Consider the following 19,369-nt stretch of genomic DNA (forward strand, 5'->3'; position numbering starts at 1 on the left):
GGGAACGTGTAAATGAGGCGGAACCCGGCCTTGCCCTGCGTGGACGGGCTGTGCCCCTCGGACGTCTGGCACAGACCTGCGAGGAGATGGTGGGAGGGGGAGGCGTCTGCCACTTGCTGCTTTCTGTGCCCAGGCTGTCTCCTCTGTTTGGACCAGCAGTAAGTTTCCATTTGGCACAACCTGGCCTTGGAAAATGTTTTCTTATAGTTCCCAAAGAGCTATATATGTAGACGATTTAGATTTCCCTGTTAGTGCCTTTGTCAAAAATATGTCAACTTCAGCAACATTTTAGAATTCTAGGACTATTTTGCAGGGAAATCATCATCACAATACAGTGAGCCTTTGACTTTCTTTATTGCTTCCCGGCAAGGTCTTACTCTCCCGTGCCGGTTCATTTTCTTTACATGACTATGGTTGTTAAACCAGCCACCTTTTAGTGGTTACTCCGTGCCTCTGGTCTCCACTGGGCTCAGCATCTGCTCTTCAGTTACTTTCCTCTTAACATCTTTCTTCCTCTTTTTCTCTTATTTGTGCTGGTTGGAAATGGTATTTTTGGTCGAGGTTATTTTAAGGTGGTGTTGAAATAAATCCCGGGACTGTCCTCTTGTTCCAAAGCACATGTTCTTTGAAGCCTACACTTCCAGGGTCATCCTACCAAAATAAATTCTATGGGCCCTGTGCAAAAGTCCCAAGTGCCTGACACTTTATTTATGACAGTTGGCTGCTGGCACGATGTTTATAGAGTCCTTTGAGCAAAAATGGGCTCCCCTTTCTCGTCTCTGGCTTTTCCAAGAATCCCTGGCAGCCATGGCTCTGTGTGGCTATTTCAGCCCTATTGTCCCTCTCAGAGAATTTTTAAGTGTAGTTATATGTCAATCAGCTCTCCTGTACAGGTAGACGGAACTCACCAACCTGCCTGCTTATCGGCACTCAAGAGCGATAGCATCAAGATATTTGCTTCCTCTTGATCTAAGCTGAGTGAAAAGATACTTATCTATGTAGGAAATTTGATATTTTTCTTCTTTCAAAAGCAAATTTCTCAATTTTTACATTTTTCACAGAGAATACTCTTTTTTAGAGAGAGAGAGAGAGAGTGAGAGGAAGGAAGATAGGAAGGGAGAGGGAAGAGAAGCATCAACTCATATTTGTATCACTTCTGTTGTTCATTGATTGCTTTTCATACCTGCATTGACCCAGAGAGCCAGTGACCCCTTGCTCAAGCCAGAGACCTTGGGCTTCAAGCCAGCGACCTCTGAATCATGTTGATGATTCTGAGCTCAAGCTGGTGACCCCGCACTCAAGCTGGTGACCCCACACTCAAGCTGGTGACCCCACACTCAAGCTGGCAAGCCTGTGCTCAAGCCAAATGAGCCCATGCTCAAGCCAGTGACCTCGGGGTTTCAAACCTGGGTCCTCCGCATCCCAGGTTGATTTTCTGTCCACTGTACTACCACCAGTCAGGTGAGTATACTCTTATTTATTGGAATTATTTGGAGATTTATAGAGGGTTCAAAAATTTATAGAAATATGTGCATTAAGTACTCTATTTCCTGTGTGTGTAGAAAGGATTTTCCAGAAAACTGGAAAATGTATAGAGTCTTTGCTTTAGAAGCTGATAAACTAAATGTCCTTTTGACATGCATACCGTTCCCGAACCTTTACTCATTTTCAGTGTCCTTTCATGCAGCCAGTATGACCAAATAGTCTGGACCAGCCCCTCCTTCCTTTCCACCTCACCTGCACCAGTCAAATCAAGATTACCAAGGTGAACTCCTCTACCACTGTCGACTCCTGGTCTGTCTGAACCCGTTGGTTTATGAGTCTGTTTCCAACTTTGGTTTAGTCTTTCTGACTCTCGCTCCTACTACTTCAGGGCTCAGGGAGAAAGCGGCTCAGTCCAAGGTCCGTAGTCTGGTAGATCAGTGTGTCCGGAGGGAGCACCTAGCGTACGGTACAGGTGATGGTGTGGGTTATTCGCAGGAACCTGCCCACAGGGTGAGGTGGGGCCAGGTTGTGGGAGGTCCTGCTCTACAGCAGTGGAAACCATTGAGGCTTTGATTAGGGAGACATGATAAAAGTGTGTGGTGGGGTGACTGACCACTGAGGTGACAGCCCTGGGAATAATAGATTGTGCCATAGACATGTGCTGGGCTCTGTCTGCCGTCATCCGTTCTCCCTGGGTCCCCTTGAAGGGCAGTGCCTTCTCTGCTCTCAGTCCCTGTGTTTTGGGGGTGGCATGCACCTTGGTCCACCCACTCATCGTGTCATTCCCGTGACGGCACCGACTGGTTTAGGGATAAGCACGTGACCCAGTGAAGGACAGCGAGTCTTTGCTTGGGTCGTGGGGGGGCAGCAGGTGCTGCATCCATCCTTCCTGCTGGCCGTGGCCGTGGCTGTGGCTGAGGCCGGGGGAGGCTGGGTTGTTGGACCTGATGGGAGGCAGGGAGCCAAGAGCCAGTAGGCAGAGAGGGGGCTTGGCCGAGGGAGGAGGTGAGGAGCTGGGTGTGTTGAGCCCCGGGCCAGTCTCAAGCCAGCCCCGCCACTGTCTTTATGGACATACACTCCAATGACACCCCTTTGACTTTGGCCACGTGAGGTTGAGATGTCTCTCTCTTGCTCCTAGGAGAGTTCTGACAGCGGTGGAGTCAGATAATCTGCAGGCACTGCTGTTACCACTTAGGAGCCTTTTAATAAGCAGTCGGAGTACCTGGCACAGAGTAGACACTCAACAAACTAATGCTGTTAATTAATAAATTAATTAAATTAAAGGAGCTTAAACTGATGGATGGTAGCTGTTTGCTTTTCATAGGGTGTCTCTCATAGGGACCTTGTGTTTAAAAAATTATTTAGCTTCATAACAGGATCCATTTTAAAAGAATTAATTTTTCAGGCAGCTTGAAAATCAGATTATTTTCACACAGTCTCAATGCGTGTGTCCCATGAGCATTTTTCTCTCTGGTATATCAAAGACATGCTACGGGTTTTACAAAGGGGGGAGAATCTTGTATTTCTTTTGGTTGCATGTCATATATTTTCTGGGAGTGTGCTTTGTGATTTTTGCCCTTCCCTCAATATCTGACCTCTGAATAAATGGTCCTGGGAAAATGCTTTCATTGGTTTTAAAGTTTTAAACAGATTAAATCTGCCTTTGGGGAGGATTGGTGTTCTTGATTTTCTACCAAGTCGCTGGAGTAGAAAATTGCAGCCTCACGACTGTCCCCTTTTATTTGTGTGAGAAATCTTATGTAAGTAGGGAAAAAAGTGCTTTTAATTATTTTTAATTTGTTTTGCAAGCAAATTTACTCTGTACCAGTTTACAGGATGATTTTATTTTCCCAGTTTTATTGAGATGTGGAAGTTTAAGGTATGTAGAACATAATGATTTGATACATGTATAGACTGCAAAATTATTACCACAGTTAGCTTAGTTAATATCTATCATCACTTCACGTAGTAAAATTTTTTTCTCTTGAGATAAGAACTTTTAAGATCTACTCTCTTAGCAACTTTCAATCAGAACTGAAAGTGTTTCTTTTTAAATTGGAAAATCAATCGTTTTTTGTTTGTTTTTTTTTTAATTTTTAACTTGTGTTGACATGGTTTCAAGTGTCCCACTCAATATCACACCCTCTGCCCACCGCATCATGTCCCCCGTGCCCCATGCAAAGTCTCCTTCCACCCCATTTCACCTCCTTTTCCCCCTCCCGCTACCTCTGGGAATTGCTGCCCTGTTGTCTGTATCTATGTGTTATGTATATATGACCTGGTTAATCCCGTCACCTTCTTTGATCCCGTCCCCTCTTCCCCTTTCCCTCTGACAGCTGTTCTTCTGTTCCCTGTGACCCTACCTCTGTTTCCATTCTGTTCCTCAGTTTATTGTGTTCATTAGATTCCACATATAAGTGAGATCATATGGTCCCTGTCTTTCTCTGCCTGGCTTGTTTCACTTAGCACAATAATCTCCAGGTCCATCCATGCCATCACAAAAGGTAAGATTTTTCTCTTTCACAGCTGCATAGTATTCCATTGTGTAAATGTACCACTCAGTTTTTTTACCCACTCAAATTGTTGTTTTCTGCTAGTGTAAGAGATTATAACAATTCTAGTCTTCCAGACAAGACGAGTGGACAGGCAGGGGGTTCAAATGCCCCACCAAACTGCTCTATACCAAATTACCAACTTGAGAAGCTTTAGCCAGACGTTGTTCCTTGTCAGCCATATTACTCTCTAATCGAAATTTTAGGGAAAATGGAAGATAGACTTTTGATCCATGTGGCCTATGAGATTGGAGGAACACAGTCAACACCCATTAGGCCCCGTATGGAAGTCAAAGCTCCGAGACGGTAACTCGGCTGCCTGCACCAGCAGTTCAGTTTCAGAACCAGAACCAGAACCGGGGCCCAGGCCTCCTGACTCACAGACAAATACTTGACTCTTCACGTTGGTAGAGTTAGAAAATGTCAGGATACCAAATTTAGCACGACAAACTATTTATCTAGCTGCTTTTCTTAGACTAGAACATAAACTTGTCTTAGGTTTTGGCTGCTGCAGACATTTTGATTTTTCCCTGTTCGGCAACCTCTGGATCTCTTCCCCACAAATGGCAGTGACCCACAGCCTAATTTATATGGTACTGAGTGTCCTTGACCCAAGGGAAGCTGTGGCCAGTGCCCGAAGTTATTCTGTCCTTTTCAAGACAAGTTTACCCTACCCTGCGCCTGGGGCTTCTTGTCCAGATAGTCCGACATGATTCTGGAAACAGAATGTTCAGCAGTCCAGGGGTCGGGCTGCTGGTACAAAGGAAGGGCTCCTAGTCTATGAGGATGGCAGTGGGTCAGTGGTACGGTGGGGACCTGCTGGGAGGCTCTGTCTCTCAGTGACATGTGGGGTCCTCTCCCTCCCAGCAACAAGGGCAAGACCACATGGCACTTGGGTTCCGCGGCCAGGTGTCTCATTTCAGGACCAGCATCGCCGGGTGGGGCCTGGTGTTTTCACCAAAGCTTTTCAGCCTTGGCCTAGAAAAGCTGATAAAGTCTTTCTTTCTTTCTTTCTTTCTTTCTTTCTTTCTTTCTTTCTTTCTTTCTTTCTTTCTTTCTTTCTTTCTTTCTTTCTTTCTTTCTTCCTTCCTTCCTTCCTTCCTTCCTTCCTTCCTTCCTTCCTTCCTTCTTTCTTTCTTTCTTTCTTTCTTTCTTTCTTTTTCTTTCTCTCTCTCTTTCCTCCCTCCTTTCCTCCCTCCCTCCCTCCCTCCCTCCCTCCCTCCCTCCCTCCCTTCCTTCCTTCCTTTCCTTCCTTTCCTTCCTTCCCTTCCTCTCTTTCTTTATTTCTCTCTCTCTCTCTCTCTCTCTCTCTCTCCTTCCTCCCTCCCTCCCTCCCTCCTTTCCTTCCTTCCTTCCTTCCTTCCTTCCTTCCTTCCTTCCTTCCTTCCTTCCTTCCTTCCTTCCCCTCCCATTCCCTTTCCTTTCTCTCTCTCTTTCTTTCTCTTTCTTTCTTTTCTCTCTTTTTTTTTCTTGGTCTAAACCCAACCAAGCAGGGATGGGAATGAAAAGGCCCTTAGACTGGGGCACAGTGTTTTCCACTGAGTCTATATGATTCTGGAGGAGAGGTGAAGACTCAGTCATTCTCACCCTAGTGTTCTTCTCGGAACCCAGTGTGGAGCCGCACACAGCGATGTGATGAATGGAGTCAGTGCTCACAGTTCTTGCTTTTCTCAGTCCTGAGACCCCTGACCACCTCGTTAGCCAGAGCCTGGGCTCTAGTACCCCAGCCCCAGGCTTTCTGTCTTCAGGTTTATCATTCTAAAGCATATTCTGATAGTGGTTTGTCAATATAGTTTTACAGTATCATTCTGTCTTAAAGCACTCTTTTCAAATACTAGTTTGCATATCTAAAGTCACTTAAAATAATTGTTAATTGATTATGCTGAACATACTGATTTTGGATAATACTGCTAAAACGACCTCAGAGGCGTTCACCAGGACTCACGGCCTTGGTGAACTTGGGCTTGGGGTTAGACAGGCCTTAGCTCCAGGCAGGCGAAATCTGTCCGGTCTCTAACTGTGACTGTGAAAGGGGGATTTGTAAGCACCTGACTGCTGGGGTGAGTGGGGATTCCCTGAGGTCAGGTGTGCAAAGGTGTAGCACAGGGCATGGCGTAGAGCCAGTGCTGTAAAAATGTTAGTTGTTACTTTCAATGTGATCTTGATAATTTCCACATAAGCCCAGTGACAGCTGGGATAAGCCCGATCCATGAGATGCTGGTAGAGTTATTTTGAACACCCGCCATTCTATTCCCTTTGGAAGTCCAAATCTCTCCCAAGAGTTTCTGCCAGCTCCCCCAGAAGTTGGCATTTTCACAGTCACCTCTAGCATAATCTGCTGCTGCCACCGACTTTGCGCAGGTTATAGACTGTTTCAGCGACCTTGTGCATCCCCGTTCCATGACTTGGTCATGCCGAACGGGAGCCTGTCCCTTGTTTAATCGCACGGCCCTCTCAGCTCATCAGGGCATTATGGGTAAAGCCAGGTCCTCTGAAGGTCTGGAGCAAAGGAAAGGTTCATACGGCAAAAGACTGAGATTAGACTTTTCCTCCCCACCGTGGGGTTATCTCCGCAGCACTTCACTACCTAATCCGAGATCAGATGAGATCGGGCGCGTTCAGGGTGGTATGGCCTTAGACGCCTCACTATCTAATCCATCAACGCTTAAAATGAGGTATAAAAATTTTCTAAGATGCATTGGACGATTAACAGTACTTGTGTTTGAATGGGAGGACTAGGGGTGGTTTTTGTTTCTTCCCTCTGTATTTCTGCGTCTTAAAACATTACATAAATAGGTTTACGGTTCAAATATTTTTAAGGGACCAATTTTTTAAGCTGGAGGAGAAAGTTTTAGGATTGGAGAGACTTCAACACACGTAGGATAAAGCCTTACCCAGTGGTTCTCATCTCTTCATTCTTATCCTTTATAACATGTTTCTCACAAATTACTCCTAATAGGAGATGTTTTTTTCTGTGAGCATCTCAACTTGAGATGCCCCCTCGTTGGCAACATGCACAGGGTTCTTTCTTGAAGACGTCTGGGCATGCCAGTTGCTTCTGGGAAGCTCTCTGTGTGCTTTGGCGGTTGGCTGCTTTGGGATGGAGTCTGAGGGGCCCGGCTGTCCCCCTCTGGCTTCCGCCCAGCCCAGCATCACTTCTACAAGGACTGGAACCTCTACCCTCTCAGCTCCTGTGAGCTCACTCCTCCAGCCGCTGTGTGGTGGCTTCTGATGCTGGGGTCCCAGAACCACTCCTGCTACGGGCTCCAGCGGCCTCCGTGTAACTGAGTGCCATGGACATATGACAGTTCTTGCCTTCTTTGAACTCTCAGCAACATTTGACATGAATACTCCTTCTCTCTTAGACCACTGCCTCTGTGCACCCTGCTGTGACATCACGGTCTCCTGATTTCCTCCCACCTGGCCATTCCTTCCTCGTTTGCTTTTCTGACTCCTTCTCTTTCATCCAGCTTGTGAACGTGGGATTTCCTCAGCCCTCGTCTCTCCCTCTGCTTGTCTCCCTAGGAAATGTCATTTGGTCATGGTTTCCGGTACCGTTTATATGGCAATGGCAACAAACTTTCAGCATTTCAGCAAATCTAGGACATTAGTGATTATAAGATGCACCAAGATTTTATGTACCACAAAGAAAGACAAAAGCACTGCCAATTAAATGACACAATGGCTTCTTACCACATTAATTATAAGATGCATTACATTTTTAGAAATGTCAAAATGTGCCTGACTAGGTGGTGACACAGTAGATAGAGCATTGACCTGGGTCACTGATGACCCAGGTTTGAAACCCCAGGGTTGTCAGCTTGAGTGTGGGCTCACCAGCCTGAGCATCATAGACATGACCCCATGGTCGCTGGCTTGAGCCCAAGATCTCTGGCTTGAGCAAGGGGTCACTGGAGCCCCTTGATCAAGGCACATATGAGAAAGCAATCAATGAACAACTAAAGTGCCAAAACTATGAGTTGATGCTTCTTATCTTTTTCCCTTCCTGTTGGTCACCCCCCTCACTAAAAAAAAAAAAAGAAAAAAGAAAAAGGAAATGTCAGAATGCAAAAAAATGTACTCTCCAATATTAATGCTACACTATAATATGTCTTGCATAGATGAGCTGCCATTTGCAGAGCATGAATACCTAGTATGTTTCTCTCAAGAATGGTGTTCCTAAGGACATGCAAATGATTTGCAATAACTTTGTCTAGAGAAACTGGTTGTTACATAAGGGTATATCTCTCCAAGTATGAAAGAGGCCTTATTACCATATAGCTTAGTATATGTGTTCATGATATACAATTAAGTTAGCTGAACAATGAGTCAGCGTTATTGAGCCAGTGGGTCTTCAAGATGGTAGCAGAATTCTTGAGATTTATTTCACTTTATCTAGATTTAACTGGCTCTAGACTCATAGTCAAGAACATTCTGGCTACTTTCGTGTAAACCATATGGTGGAACTGAGCAGGTCTCCCGATCTTCACAGAATTTCTCGGACAACTGAATTTTAATTCTTATTCTCCACTTCTTTTGTTGTTACAGAGCACTGAAATCGTGCTGTTGGTGTTTCCCTAATTGTTTCTGTTGCTTCTTTCCTCCCTCTACTTCAGAATTACTTTTGATAGCTATGGGATCTATAAGAACTATTGCTAAATTCTGAAATGCAATTTTTCTGCAGCAGTCTCCAAAGTTAACATGAAGACATGGGGAAAAAAATCTCATTAAGTATTCTAATCTACCAACACCTGTGATCCTCGTTCGGTGCTACTGAGGTTTTCTGGAAGTAATCTAAGTGATAAAGGTTCTTTCACTTCTATCAGGAGAATAATTGATACTGAATGAATACTTTTGTCTTCAAATATTATCTTCTGTTCAATATGATTATCTCAATAAAATTTTGTTTCATTAGTTCCAAGGGCAGGGAAAATTATTTACATTCTATTTTTAGATATTGTTAACTGGTATATCACCCCTGGACCTCGGCTTAATTCCATTAAGCACAGTTTAGCATGCAAATTAGTTTTTTCCCATAGAAATGTTCCAAAAATAATATACCCCCTTGCTGCTCTCTTCCCACAACTGTCTTTCATAATATCTTTGTTGTAGTTAGTTTAAAATAGAATGTTTAATGACAAAAGTTTAAATAAAATAATCCAATCACGTGGGAATTAAAAAATAATTCTTCTTAAAAACTCTTGGGTCAAAGAAGAAATAAAAACTCCAGTTATAGTCTGTAAAAAAGCAAAAATGATAATACTGCAAGCAAAATTCATAACATGCAGCCAAAGATTTACTTGAAGGAAAATGATTGGACTTGAAATTTTGTTACTAAACAAAAATAATAAAACTTAATTATGTGACTGTTAAACCTGAGAGTTTGAAAATGAACAAAAGAAAATAAACATATGATATCTCTAAAGAAAGCAAATTAGAACATTTATTAACAAGCATGAGCAGAAATTAACAATTAGAAAAAAGAAAAATTATTAAATTAATAAATCTAAGACCTGTTACTGTGAAGAAAAACCTCTTACCACAAAAAAGTAAGAACATAATTCATAATAAGAGTAGTGAGAGAAGAGATACAAAGAGAAAGATTTACCCACAGATAAAAATAAAAATAATATAAGAATTTGAAAATCAGCAATTAAAAGATAATTTGTCAATAAAATAGATGTCAAAACAAGAGGTAGTAAGAAATGGAAATATTGAACAGATTTATAACCATGTAAGAAATGTAAAATTAAGTGTCTGTCTTTATTTCAAATAATTTGTACATTGAAACTCTAATTAATTGATGAATTCATAACCATGATGAAGTCACATAATAAGTAGCACGGATAGGTTAGTACATGGCAGTCTGTCCTAAAAGCATAGATGCAAAAAAAAAAAAAAAAAAAGAATGAAAACAAAGCATAATAATTATCACAGATAAAATGTAAGCAGTATTAAAACATCAATACACCAATTCCAAGTTGGTCATATATCAAGGATATAAGACTTCTTTTTTTTTTTTTTTTTTGTATTTTTCTGAAGCTGGAAATGGGGAGAGACAGTCAGACAGACTCCCGCATGCGCCCGACTGGAATCCAGCTGGCGCGCCCACCAGGGGCAACGCTCTGCCCACCAGGGGGCGATGCTCTGCCCCTCCGGGGCATCACTATGCCACGACCAGAGCCACTCTAGCGCCTGGGGCAGAGGCCAAGGAGCCATCCCCAGCGGCCCGGGCCATCTTTGCTCCAATGGAGCCTTGGCTGCGGGAGGGGAAGAGAGAGACAGAGAGGAAGGAGGGGGTGGGGGTGGAGAAGCACATGGGCGCTTCTCCTATGTGCCCTGGCCGGGAATCGAACCCGGGTCCCCCGCACGCCAGGCCGACGCTCTACCGCTGAGCCAACCGGCCAGGGCAAGAATATAAGACTTCTTAAAAGATTAAGAAATCTATGATTATTGATAATACAGGACTAAATTAAAAATACATATTCCTCCAAATATTACTAAAATGGCATAATGACTTTCAAAAATCAAACTTTTAGTAATTGAAGAATAGATCACTTCCACAACATGATAAAAAAAAATCACTGTCAAACTACTCAATTGGAAGTGTTCCCATTAAAAACAGGTGCACATGAAAAGTAACTCGTCATCATTAATCATCGGAGAAATGCAAATCAAAATCACACTGAGATACCATCTCACACCTTGTAGGATGGCAGTAATCAAACATTGTAACAAGTGTTGACAAATATGTGGAAAAATCAGAACCCTCATTCTTGGTGGTGGGAATATTAAATGATAAAGCCACTCTGGAAAACAATCTGGGAGTTCCTAAAAAGGTTAAAAAAAAAAGTTACCATCTGACCTAGCAGTTCCATTCATATGTATGCATACATGTATGTATATATGATGACAAGGCAAAGAAAGTTGTTTGATTATGCAAATGAGATGCAAAACCACCTTTTTTCATTGGTGAAAAGGCTGAAAGGACTGAGTATCTGCACCTTCCCTGGTCCCCTCATTTTTGTGAGCAGTGTATTTACCTCATTAGCTCCCTGGAAGTGAGGGAGAGGGGTGAGAGCTGGAAGGCTGGTGTGGTGCTCCAGGCTCAGAGGAGACTGAGATGACGGGTGTTCTGAGCACTGTTTGCCCGGGCAGTTGTCCCTAGGAGTTCATTAGGGCGGGTGCCCACAGTTTCTTCCCTGGAGCAGTTGAGAGGCCTTGGGCTTCCAATGACATAGGGACCACAGCTTCAACTGCAGGAGCAAATAGGCTTCATAAGTCCCTCCTGGAAGCAAACCGCCCCCCTGACGTGGGGGAGGAGCTTGCCCGCTGTCTGTGTGCAGTTAGGGCAGCCCTGCCGTCATTGCTGCGTGCTCACCTGGTGGCTGGGGGCCCCGCCTGGTCAGACTCACGCTGCGTCAGCTCTCACGTGCCCGGAGAGACTCATTTCCTTCGCAGTTCACATCGGAATGGTCCCAAAGCCCACATCCCTGCAATTGCTCTGCATACAAGAAATGCATGCTTAGAGAACATTGTTTTTGAGAAATCTCTCTGAACAGCTCAGATTAGCTCAGCGGTGAGCTAATGTATTAGAGAGATTTTATTATAAACAAATGTAAGCATCTTCATGTGGGAAGTTTTCCTCGTAAACATGCAGAACATTTCTCAGATACGTTTTGCGCCCGGATGTATGTTTCCTGCTCATTTATGTGGAAGCACACGGCCCGGGGACAGTTTATACTGCTGAGACACTCATAGGAAAGTACAGTATTTCCTTTTCAATAGAAAATAATTCATAGGTAGTTTCCGTGTGCACTTGGAACTGGGATGCACACACTTTCTGCCTTAAATTAGAATGATATTATCACAGTGAGATGAAAACGCTGACCTATTTAAAATACAGAAAAGGTAACCTTAAAGAATAGGGCCTATAAATATTTGGTGGCCCACGTAAGGTTATATTGAAGTGACTGGTAAATTTTTATCTTTTCATAGACAGATTCATATCCCGAGATCTAATTCATCTCAGAGGCAGATTTCGGTGTGTCTTATTGGGGGAGTTCTGTTTTAGATGAAGTACAATAATTACCTACTTGTTATTTTATGATTTACTTATTTTTGAGCCTGGCTCTTGTGCTTTCACTAAAACTCTGTCAAATTGATTTTCCAGGTTGAAAACGTCCGCCTGGTAGATCGAATATCTTCTAAGAAAGCAGCCCTGGGTACTCTGTATTTGACGGCTACTCACGTCATATTTGTGGAGAGTGCGCCTGACGCGAGGAAGGAGACCTGGGTAGGCATTCCTGGCCGGGACTCTGCAGCGCGGGAAGGGACGAGTTCCAGCCTCCGTTTTGTCGGTCCCCTGGGTGAGATGGGTGGGCTTCCGCTGTTGGGGGACTGTTTTCGGGATAAGACCTTTGCCTTTTTCTGTACAGAGTCAAATCTACTTCATCTGCTTATTCATTTTAAACACTAATTATTTGACCATCATGAAAGATCAACCTAGAAATAGTCAGAGATATAAGTGGTTCATGTCATAGTTTTTGAGAAGAGACTCAATCATGTCAGCATGCCAGATACAGTCATTTTATTCTGTTGTCCACTTTTCTAATCATTTAAAAAGCAAAACAAAACAAAACAAAACAAGAACAAAGAAAAGAAAAGGAGAGCTAGGGGAAAAGCCCTACCGCTTTTAGGGCACTTCCGCTTCTTAGTAGTGACACCACTGGTTATTTCTGTATTCCATAGACATGGTCACATTTCAACGGGAAGTGGCAGGTGCTGCTTACTGGAGAGGAATTTGAAGCATGAAATGCTGTCATTCAGGACTGAGCGGAGGCCCTCCTGAAACAACAGAGATGCCCTTGAGCTTGATTTTCTTTCCAATAAGTCTCCACTGCAGCCTGCCTGACCTCCAACAGCTTAGAGAACAAGGGCAAGTTGCTTTTGAACTTGATCATTCCATGAGGAATTCAGGAGCATGGTGGCCCCTCCCAGCGGAGTCATCACTAGCTTTTGTTGATTGCAAGATTTATTTTGCTAACTTCTCATGACCTTATTTAACTTTAGCTATTCACCACAATTAACATTTGACTACCAAGATGTTCTCTTACCTGAACTTGTGCAAAATGGTATGTGCTGAGGAGTTGGCTTCAAATAATGAGCCTGGATGTCAGAAAATTTGACATTGAAAAATCAAATGACAAATTTAGACAGTTGGTCTAAATTAGACGTCTTTCCCAAAACATCGCAGTTGTTGTCAGCTGAGCGCAGGTGTGGAGCTGGCTCAAGGTTAGGGAGTGTGGCTTGCCTATCTGGAGGCTGAGATCTGTGTTAACTCCTTGTTGTATTTATCAGTTATTTGTGCTGAGAGTAGACACATTAACTTTTGTTCATAGATTCTTCACAGCCAGATTTCCACCATCGAAAAGCAGGCAACGACTGCTACGGGATGCCATCTGCTTATTCGTTGCAAGAACTTTCAGCTGTTACAATTCATCATCCCGCAGGAGAGAGATTGCCACGACGTGTACATCTCTCTGATACGCCTCGCAAGGCCAGGTAGGGCCGAGCAACTTGGCATTTCCTATGGGCCCGCTCTTCAGAAATTCACAAATCACGTTCAAGAAACGTATATAATGCTTGAGCATTGTGGTGTTTTAGGAATCGTATGCTCCCCCCAGGCCTCAGATGAGGCCAGGAAATCTGAATAATTGTGTTCCTTGTCTTTGAGGCTCTCTCCCCAAGTTGTCTGCCAGATGAACTCTTCCAATATTCTTTTTTTTTTTTCCCGAAGCTGGAAATGGGGAGAGACAGTCAGACAGACTCCCGCATGCGCCTGACCGGGATCCACCCGGCACGCCCACCAGGGGCGATGCTCTGCCCACCAGGGGGCGATGCTCTGCCCCTCCGGGGCATCGCTCTGCCGCGACCAGAGCCACTCCAGTGCCTGGGGCAGAGGCCAAGGAGCCACCCCCAGCGCCTGGGCCATCTTTGCTCCAATGGAACCTTGGCTGCGGGAGGGGAAGAGAGAGACCGAGAGGAAGGAGGGAGGGGTGGAGAAGCAAAGGGGCGCTTCTCCTATGTGCCCCGGCCGGGAATCGAACCCGGGTCCCCCACACGCCAGGCCGACGCTCCACCGCTGAGCCAACCAGGCAGGGCCAAACTCTTCCAATATTCTTAGCATTCACTTTATCTCTGGGGGTTACAAGTGGGTTGGTTTTCCTTTCGGGTGAAATCATCTTAAAAATTATGCCCTTCTGATACTGTGATATGCAAGTGACCTTGATGGATGGAGACCTCAGAGCAAACTGACAAATTGTTTTGTATGGAAACCATCGACATCAAACAATTCTAATGCCGTTTTCCCCATCTTGGGGCTTTTAAGGTTTGGTTTCTGTTGGGTTTTGATAGTAACATGTTTCCCAAGGCTGGTATAACTGGACCTTTGTTAACATCAGTACATACTCAAAGTATGGATCTGTCGAAGCTCCTAAACAGAACTGCCTCAGGTGTCCTGGAAAGAAGCCTTGGCTCATTTGACAAGTATGTGATCTCAGTTACTCTCCTGTCATGTCCCTCATCTTGGGTCTTCAGACTTCCAGCTGATTACACACTTTGATGCAAGTGTTTCTTATCTCCCTGAATGGCTTGGGTGAGCTGTGGGGTTTTTTTTTTGCCTAAAAGAAATACCTATCTAAGTTTCTTGGGAGAAGAGTCATGTCCATGGTAATGTCACCCAGAAGTCATTAGTAAAGAAATAGGGTATGGGTTTGTGGTTACTTTGCTAAATGCTTTGTGATTCAGGACAAGAAGTGTGTAAACTCTTCAAGGCATTGGGTCGGGCCCTCAGTTTCTTCTGTTATGACCGTATCATCTGTAGACAGCTAAGAGCTAAAGCTAAATGAAAACAGTTCCAGGGCGCTGTCCGAATCTGATGACGTTGCCTTATGTGCTCCTCTTTGAAGACAGCTGGCCGGAGCCTTTTCATCTTACTGTGTTGAAAGAAACTGCAGAGTTAGCCGGAAGAGCAGCTGAACTGTTTGGAGGCGGCACTATAATTGGAACAGGGTTCTGGGAAGATGTACGTTAGGTTGCATGCAGCTGAGCATGCGAACACGATTGCGGGCCAGCAGTTTCTGTGTCACTGAGTAATGGATGTACTGGATAATAAATCTGCTCTGAGCGGATTAACAGGATTTAGGGGTAGCCTGGAGACTGGGAAAGGGCTGAGATCACAGGGGTGGTGAGGCTCTGGCCCCTGATGATGGTGAGCACCAGGACTCCCATTGGGAGGGTCCCTAGGGAGGGACATCACTGTGTCCCCCTTATTTTAAAAACACATACTTTTTTCTTAAAGATGAGGTTTTAAGAGTTAGGTATGAGAGCCAGAGATCAAAAAAAGAAAATCATAATAATTGATTGAATTAAAGCCATTATCTTAGAAGATTTTAAAAAGCCACCAGCCTTTTGAAACATCAGAATTAGAAATGACAGTTTACATGAAAACCAGTACTTTAATAGTGTGGGAAGAAGTAGAACTCAAGCAGTTTCACAGTTTAATGTTAAAGGCTATGCTAAAATTAGAACAGGTTACAGCCTATAGCCTTGGGAGCAGGGTTTTCAATCTGGGTGGGGGTGTGGGGGATAGTGGAGGGGGTCTCAGCTGGGGGCAGAGATGGCTATCAGATCACTCCACAATCTTACAAAATAGCCCTAAATACCCCTTCACTCTCCTCTAGGTATCAGAAGAAAGGGGTGTGTGTGTGAATTCTTGTGGTACATACAGCTCTGTGCTTTGTCACCAACACTAGTTACATATTTTCAGTTTCCCTTATGGACACAGCTAACTACCAGCTTCTGTAGAGGACCATATATATATATATATATATATATATATATATTTTAACAAAAGAAGAAATGTTTGGGAGTCCATTTAAGTCAAGGCCTACGAAGGAGATATTTTCAAAGTTCTCAAGATTCTCTCTCTTCCCGGAATTAGGATTTCTGGGATAAGGGCAAACCAAACGACTGAAATACTTGGCCAGGTCCCACCAGTTTGCCGTTTGTATGCATTAAGCTTGGTCAGAATTTGGTCGTGGACTGTAAAGATCCCAATGTAGCCATAGTCAGTAAGTTCCTTCCCTTTCAGTAATGAAATAACTTAGGTTAACATAATGTTGTGGCCCAAATGAGAAAATAAGTTAACCCCATCGATCCAGATCCAGAGTGCTAATTAAGATAAACATTTTTGGGTTAAAGACCTCTGTTTCTCAGAGGGCTTCCATTTTTCCCATGTTCTTTCTTTTCTCCTAATTTCCATCCTGCTGTTTATTTTATACCAATTATCCTTCCTTCTGTAGTGTTTGTGGACCTTTTAACACACCGTCTCTTTTCCCTTAATTTTTACTAAACTTTTTTTTTCAGTTTATGTTAGTCCCCGATTCTTCTGTTATCTATTATGGTTTTAAAAATCTCATGAATGATACAGTGTCATTTGCTTAAGAGAATTTTTCACAGTCTTCTAGGTCATTGCAGCGTCAGCAGTTTTGATGGTGGTTACTCCCCTTTTATTGATGATACTAATCTGAGTCCACACGCTTTCCCCTAAGCATTAGCTTCCACAGTCCTCATGTTTAATTTGAACACTTGTTTGTTGAAAAAAATAAAACAGGCCTGACCAGATGGTGGCACAGTAGATAGAGCATTGGACTGGGATGCAGAGGACTCAGGTTCAAGACCCTGAGGTCACCGGCTTGAGCACGGGCTCACCAGCTTGAGAGCGGGGTCACTGGCTTGAGTGTGGGATCATAGACATGACCCCATGGTTGCTGGCTTGAGCCCAAAGGTTGCTGGAATGAAGCCCAATGTTGCTAGCTTGAAGCCCAAGGTCGCTGGTTTGAGCCCAAGGTCGCTGGCTTGAGCAGGAGGTCATTTGCTCTGCTATAGCCCCCCCAGTCAAGGCACATATGAGAAAGCAGTCAATGAATAACTAAGGAGCTGCAACGAAGAATTGCTTCTCATCTCTCTCCCTTCCTGTCTGTCTGTCCCTCTCTCTGTCCCTCTTTCTCTGTCTCTGTCAAAAAAAAAAAAAAAAAGCAGGCTTAAAGTTCTCATTATTTTGAGTTTAAGTATACAAAACCCAGTAATAGCTATGTTGTCTTCTCACCTCTTTTTAAATGGTTTTCCAGCTCATTCATTTTAAGTTGCCCGAATTAAGCAGACCACGTGGGACAATTTAACTTTCAGTTGTGCTTTTTGGTTCTAAAAGACCACATTTCTGTGTCCTGATGCCCTTTCCCTTCCCTCACTGCACTTCCCATTCCACCAATGCCAGTTTGTGTCTCGTTTTCCTTTCAATTAAAAAAAAATGTGAAAAAAATAAAAATAAAAAAATGTGTAAGGGAAACAATCAATAATGTAACTGTATAAAATATTATTCACGTTTTACATTGGTTACATTTCCTTTTGATTTTTTTTAAAGTACTTTTGATTTTAATATTAAGTTCCCGTGTGTCCTCCCAGGCCATCTATAAGAAGAGGGAACCACCCCTGTTTACTTTGTCCTGAAGAGGCCCCTGCCTGCCCCTGTAGCCAGGCGCCTGGGACACAAGCTTGGGGGTGTTATTTCTCCCCATAGCTCTCTTATTTGGTAGAATGAACACACATGAACACCCTTTCTGTTTTCATGGGCGAGAGAGGCAGAGGTTGGATGCTGGGACAGGGCCATTTGTGGGCTTGGTGGCTCCAGGGTGACGGTCTGCGCCTGATGGCGTGCATGTCCTCCAGGATGTGCAGGGGCTTCGCTGAGATGGAAGGGGCTGAGGAGAACCACAGGCACTGAGGGGACCGCAGTGAACGGAGCATCCCTGTGTCGCGGTGCACGACCCTGCTGACCCAGAATAGTGTCGGTCGTCACCTGCACCTGTAAGCTTGGCTCAACCTTATGTTGTCTGCCGGGTCCTGAGAACACAGATTTGGCTTTTCTAGAAACATAGCCAAAGTGCTGTTCATTCTGAATGCAGTGGGGTAGATGAGAAATTGTCATTTTTCTTTCTGAAAAGATAGGCGAACCTTCTAGTCTGCCTTTGTTTCGCAATTATCTTATTTAAGGAAGTCAGTAAATACTGGAATAATTTACACTTTTTCTGAGAAAGTTGTAAGTGAGAGGTGCACATTCAGTTTCCTTCCCAGTCTCAGGCAGGCTGCACGTTTGCTTCTGGTTGGAGGAGCTCCGGGGACACACCCACCCACACCTGTGATGGGGCCGGGGTGTGGCGTGGGGGCCCTGGGGTGTGGCGTCGGGACCCTGGGGTGTGGTGTGGGGGCCATGGGGTGTGGCGTCGGGGCCCTGGGGTGTGGCGTGGGGGCCCTGGGTGTGGCGTCGGGGCCCTGGGGTGTGGCGTCGGGGCCCTGGGGTGTGGCGTCCGGGCGCTGGGGTGTGGCGTCGGGGCCCTGGGGTGTGGCGTGGGGGTCCTGGGGTGTGGCGTCCGGGCGCTGGGGTGTGGCGTCAGGACCCTGGCGTGTGGCCTCGGGACCCTGGGGTGAGGCGTCGGGGTGCTGGGGTGTGGCGTCGGGACCCTGGGGTGTGGCGTCGGGGCCCTGGGGTGTGGCGTCGGGGCCCTGGGGTGAGGCGTCGGGACCCTGGGGTGTGGCGTCGGGGCCCTGGGGTGAGGCGTCGGGACCCTGGGGTGTGGCGTTGGGGCCCTGGGGTGTGGCTTTTGGTCCCGCTCCTGCTTAAACCTAAGGACGTTTTGTGTTGGAGGGGATGGCCCAACGCTGTGATGTGAAAAGCCGGTGTAGTATTTGACGTGTTTGTGTTCAGAGTGGGTGAGAAATCAGGGAATTGACCTTCTAGAAGCAGAAGAGATTTTTTTCTTGGTTCTGATTCTCTAAAGACTGAAGATTTCTCTAGCCTTCCTCTCGTTTCACTTACTTCCCTGCCACTTACTAAACATTCTGCTTGGCGTTTTGCAGGTGATGGAAGGGAGGGGAACAGGATATTGTGAATGGGAAGTAGTCAGTAAATTTTTGACTGTGGTAACGGTACTTCTTAATTTCTCCAAGTAGGCATTCCTCAACTGAAGGCCTCTCCTGAGCTGGCCTCCAGGTGAGAAGCTTGCCCACGTTAACAAGACTGCTCTTTGGCTGACAAAAATGGAGGTTTTTCTGCCCTTGGGCAGAATTTTACTTAAACTGGGCTAGAGGCATGGTTGATCATCCTTTTTCTTAAAAATAAGTCGAAGCAAAATTTCATAATTCCGGTGGAAACCCACTCCAATGTCTCCCAATCCTAGAGTAAGCTTAATGCTGGTTGCAAATTATTCTTG

At 44.8% G+C, this 19,369-nt stretch overlaps 1 protein-coding gene across 2 annotated transcripts in view; it reads left to right on the forward strand.

The window, feature by feature from the left end:
* MTMR7 (myotubularin related protein 7) overlaps positions 1-19,369 on the forward strand; it is a 96,594-nt gene that overhangs the window by 12,501 nt on the left and 64,724 nt on the right. Inside the window, exons 2-3 of one of the 2 annotated variants that reach the window (XM_066380234.1) lie at positions 12,211-12,333; positions 13,439-13,601. In XM_066380234.1, the coding sequence (XP_066236331.1) occupies positions 12,211-12,333; positions 13,439-13,601 (286 nt within the window). Of the gene's footprint in view, positions 1-12,210; positions 12,334-13,438; positions 13,602-19,369 lie in introns of those variants that run through there. The other variant, XM_066380235.1, reaches the window with a different exon arrangement.

This window comes from Saccopteryx leptura, chromosome 4 (genome assembly GCF_036850995.1).
Source record: "Saccopteryx leptura isolate mSacLep1 chromosome 4, mSacLep1_pri_phased_curated, whole genome shotgun sequence".
NCBI lineage: Eukaryota > Metazoa > Chordata > Mammalia > Chiroptera > Emballonuridae > Saccopteryx > Saccopteryx leptura.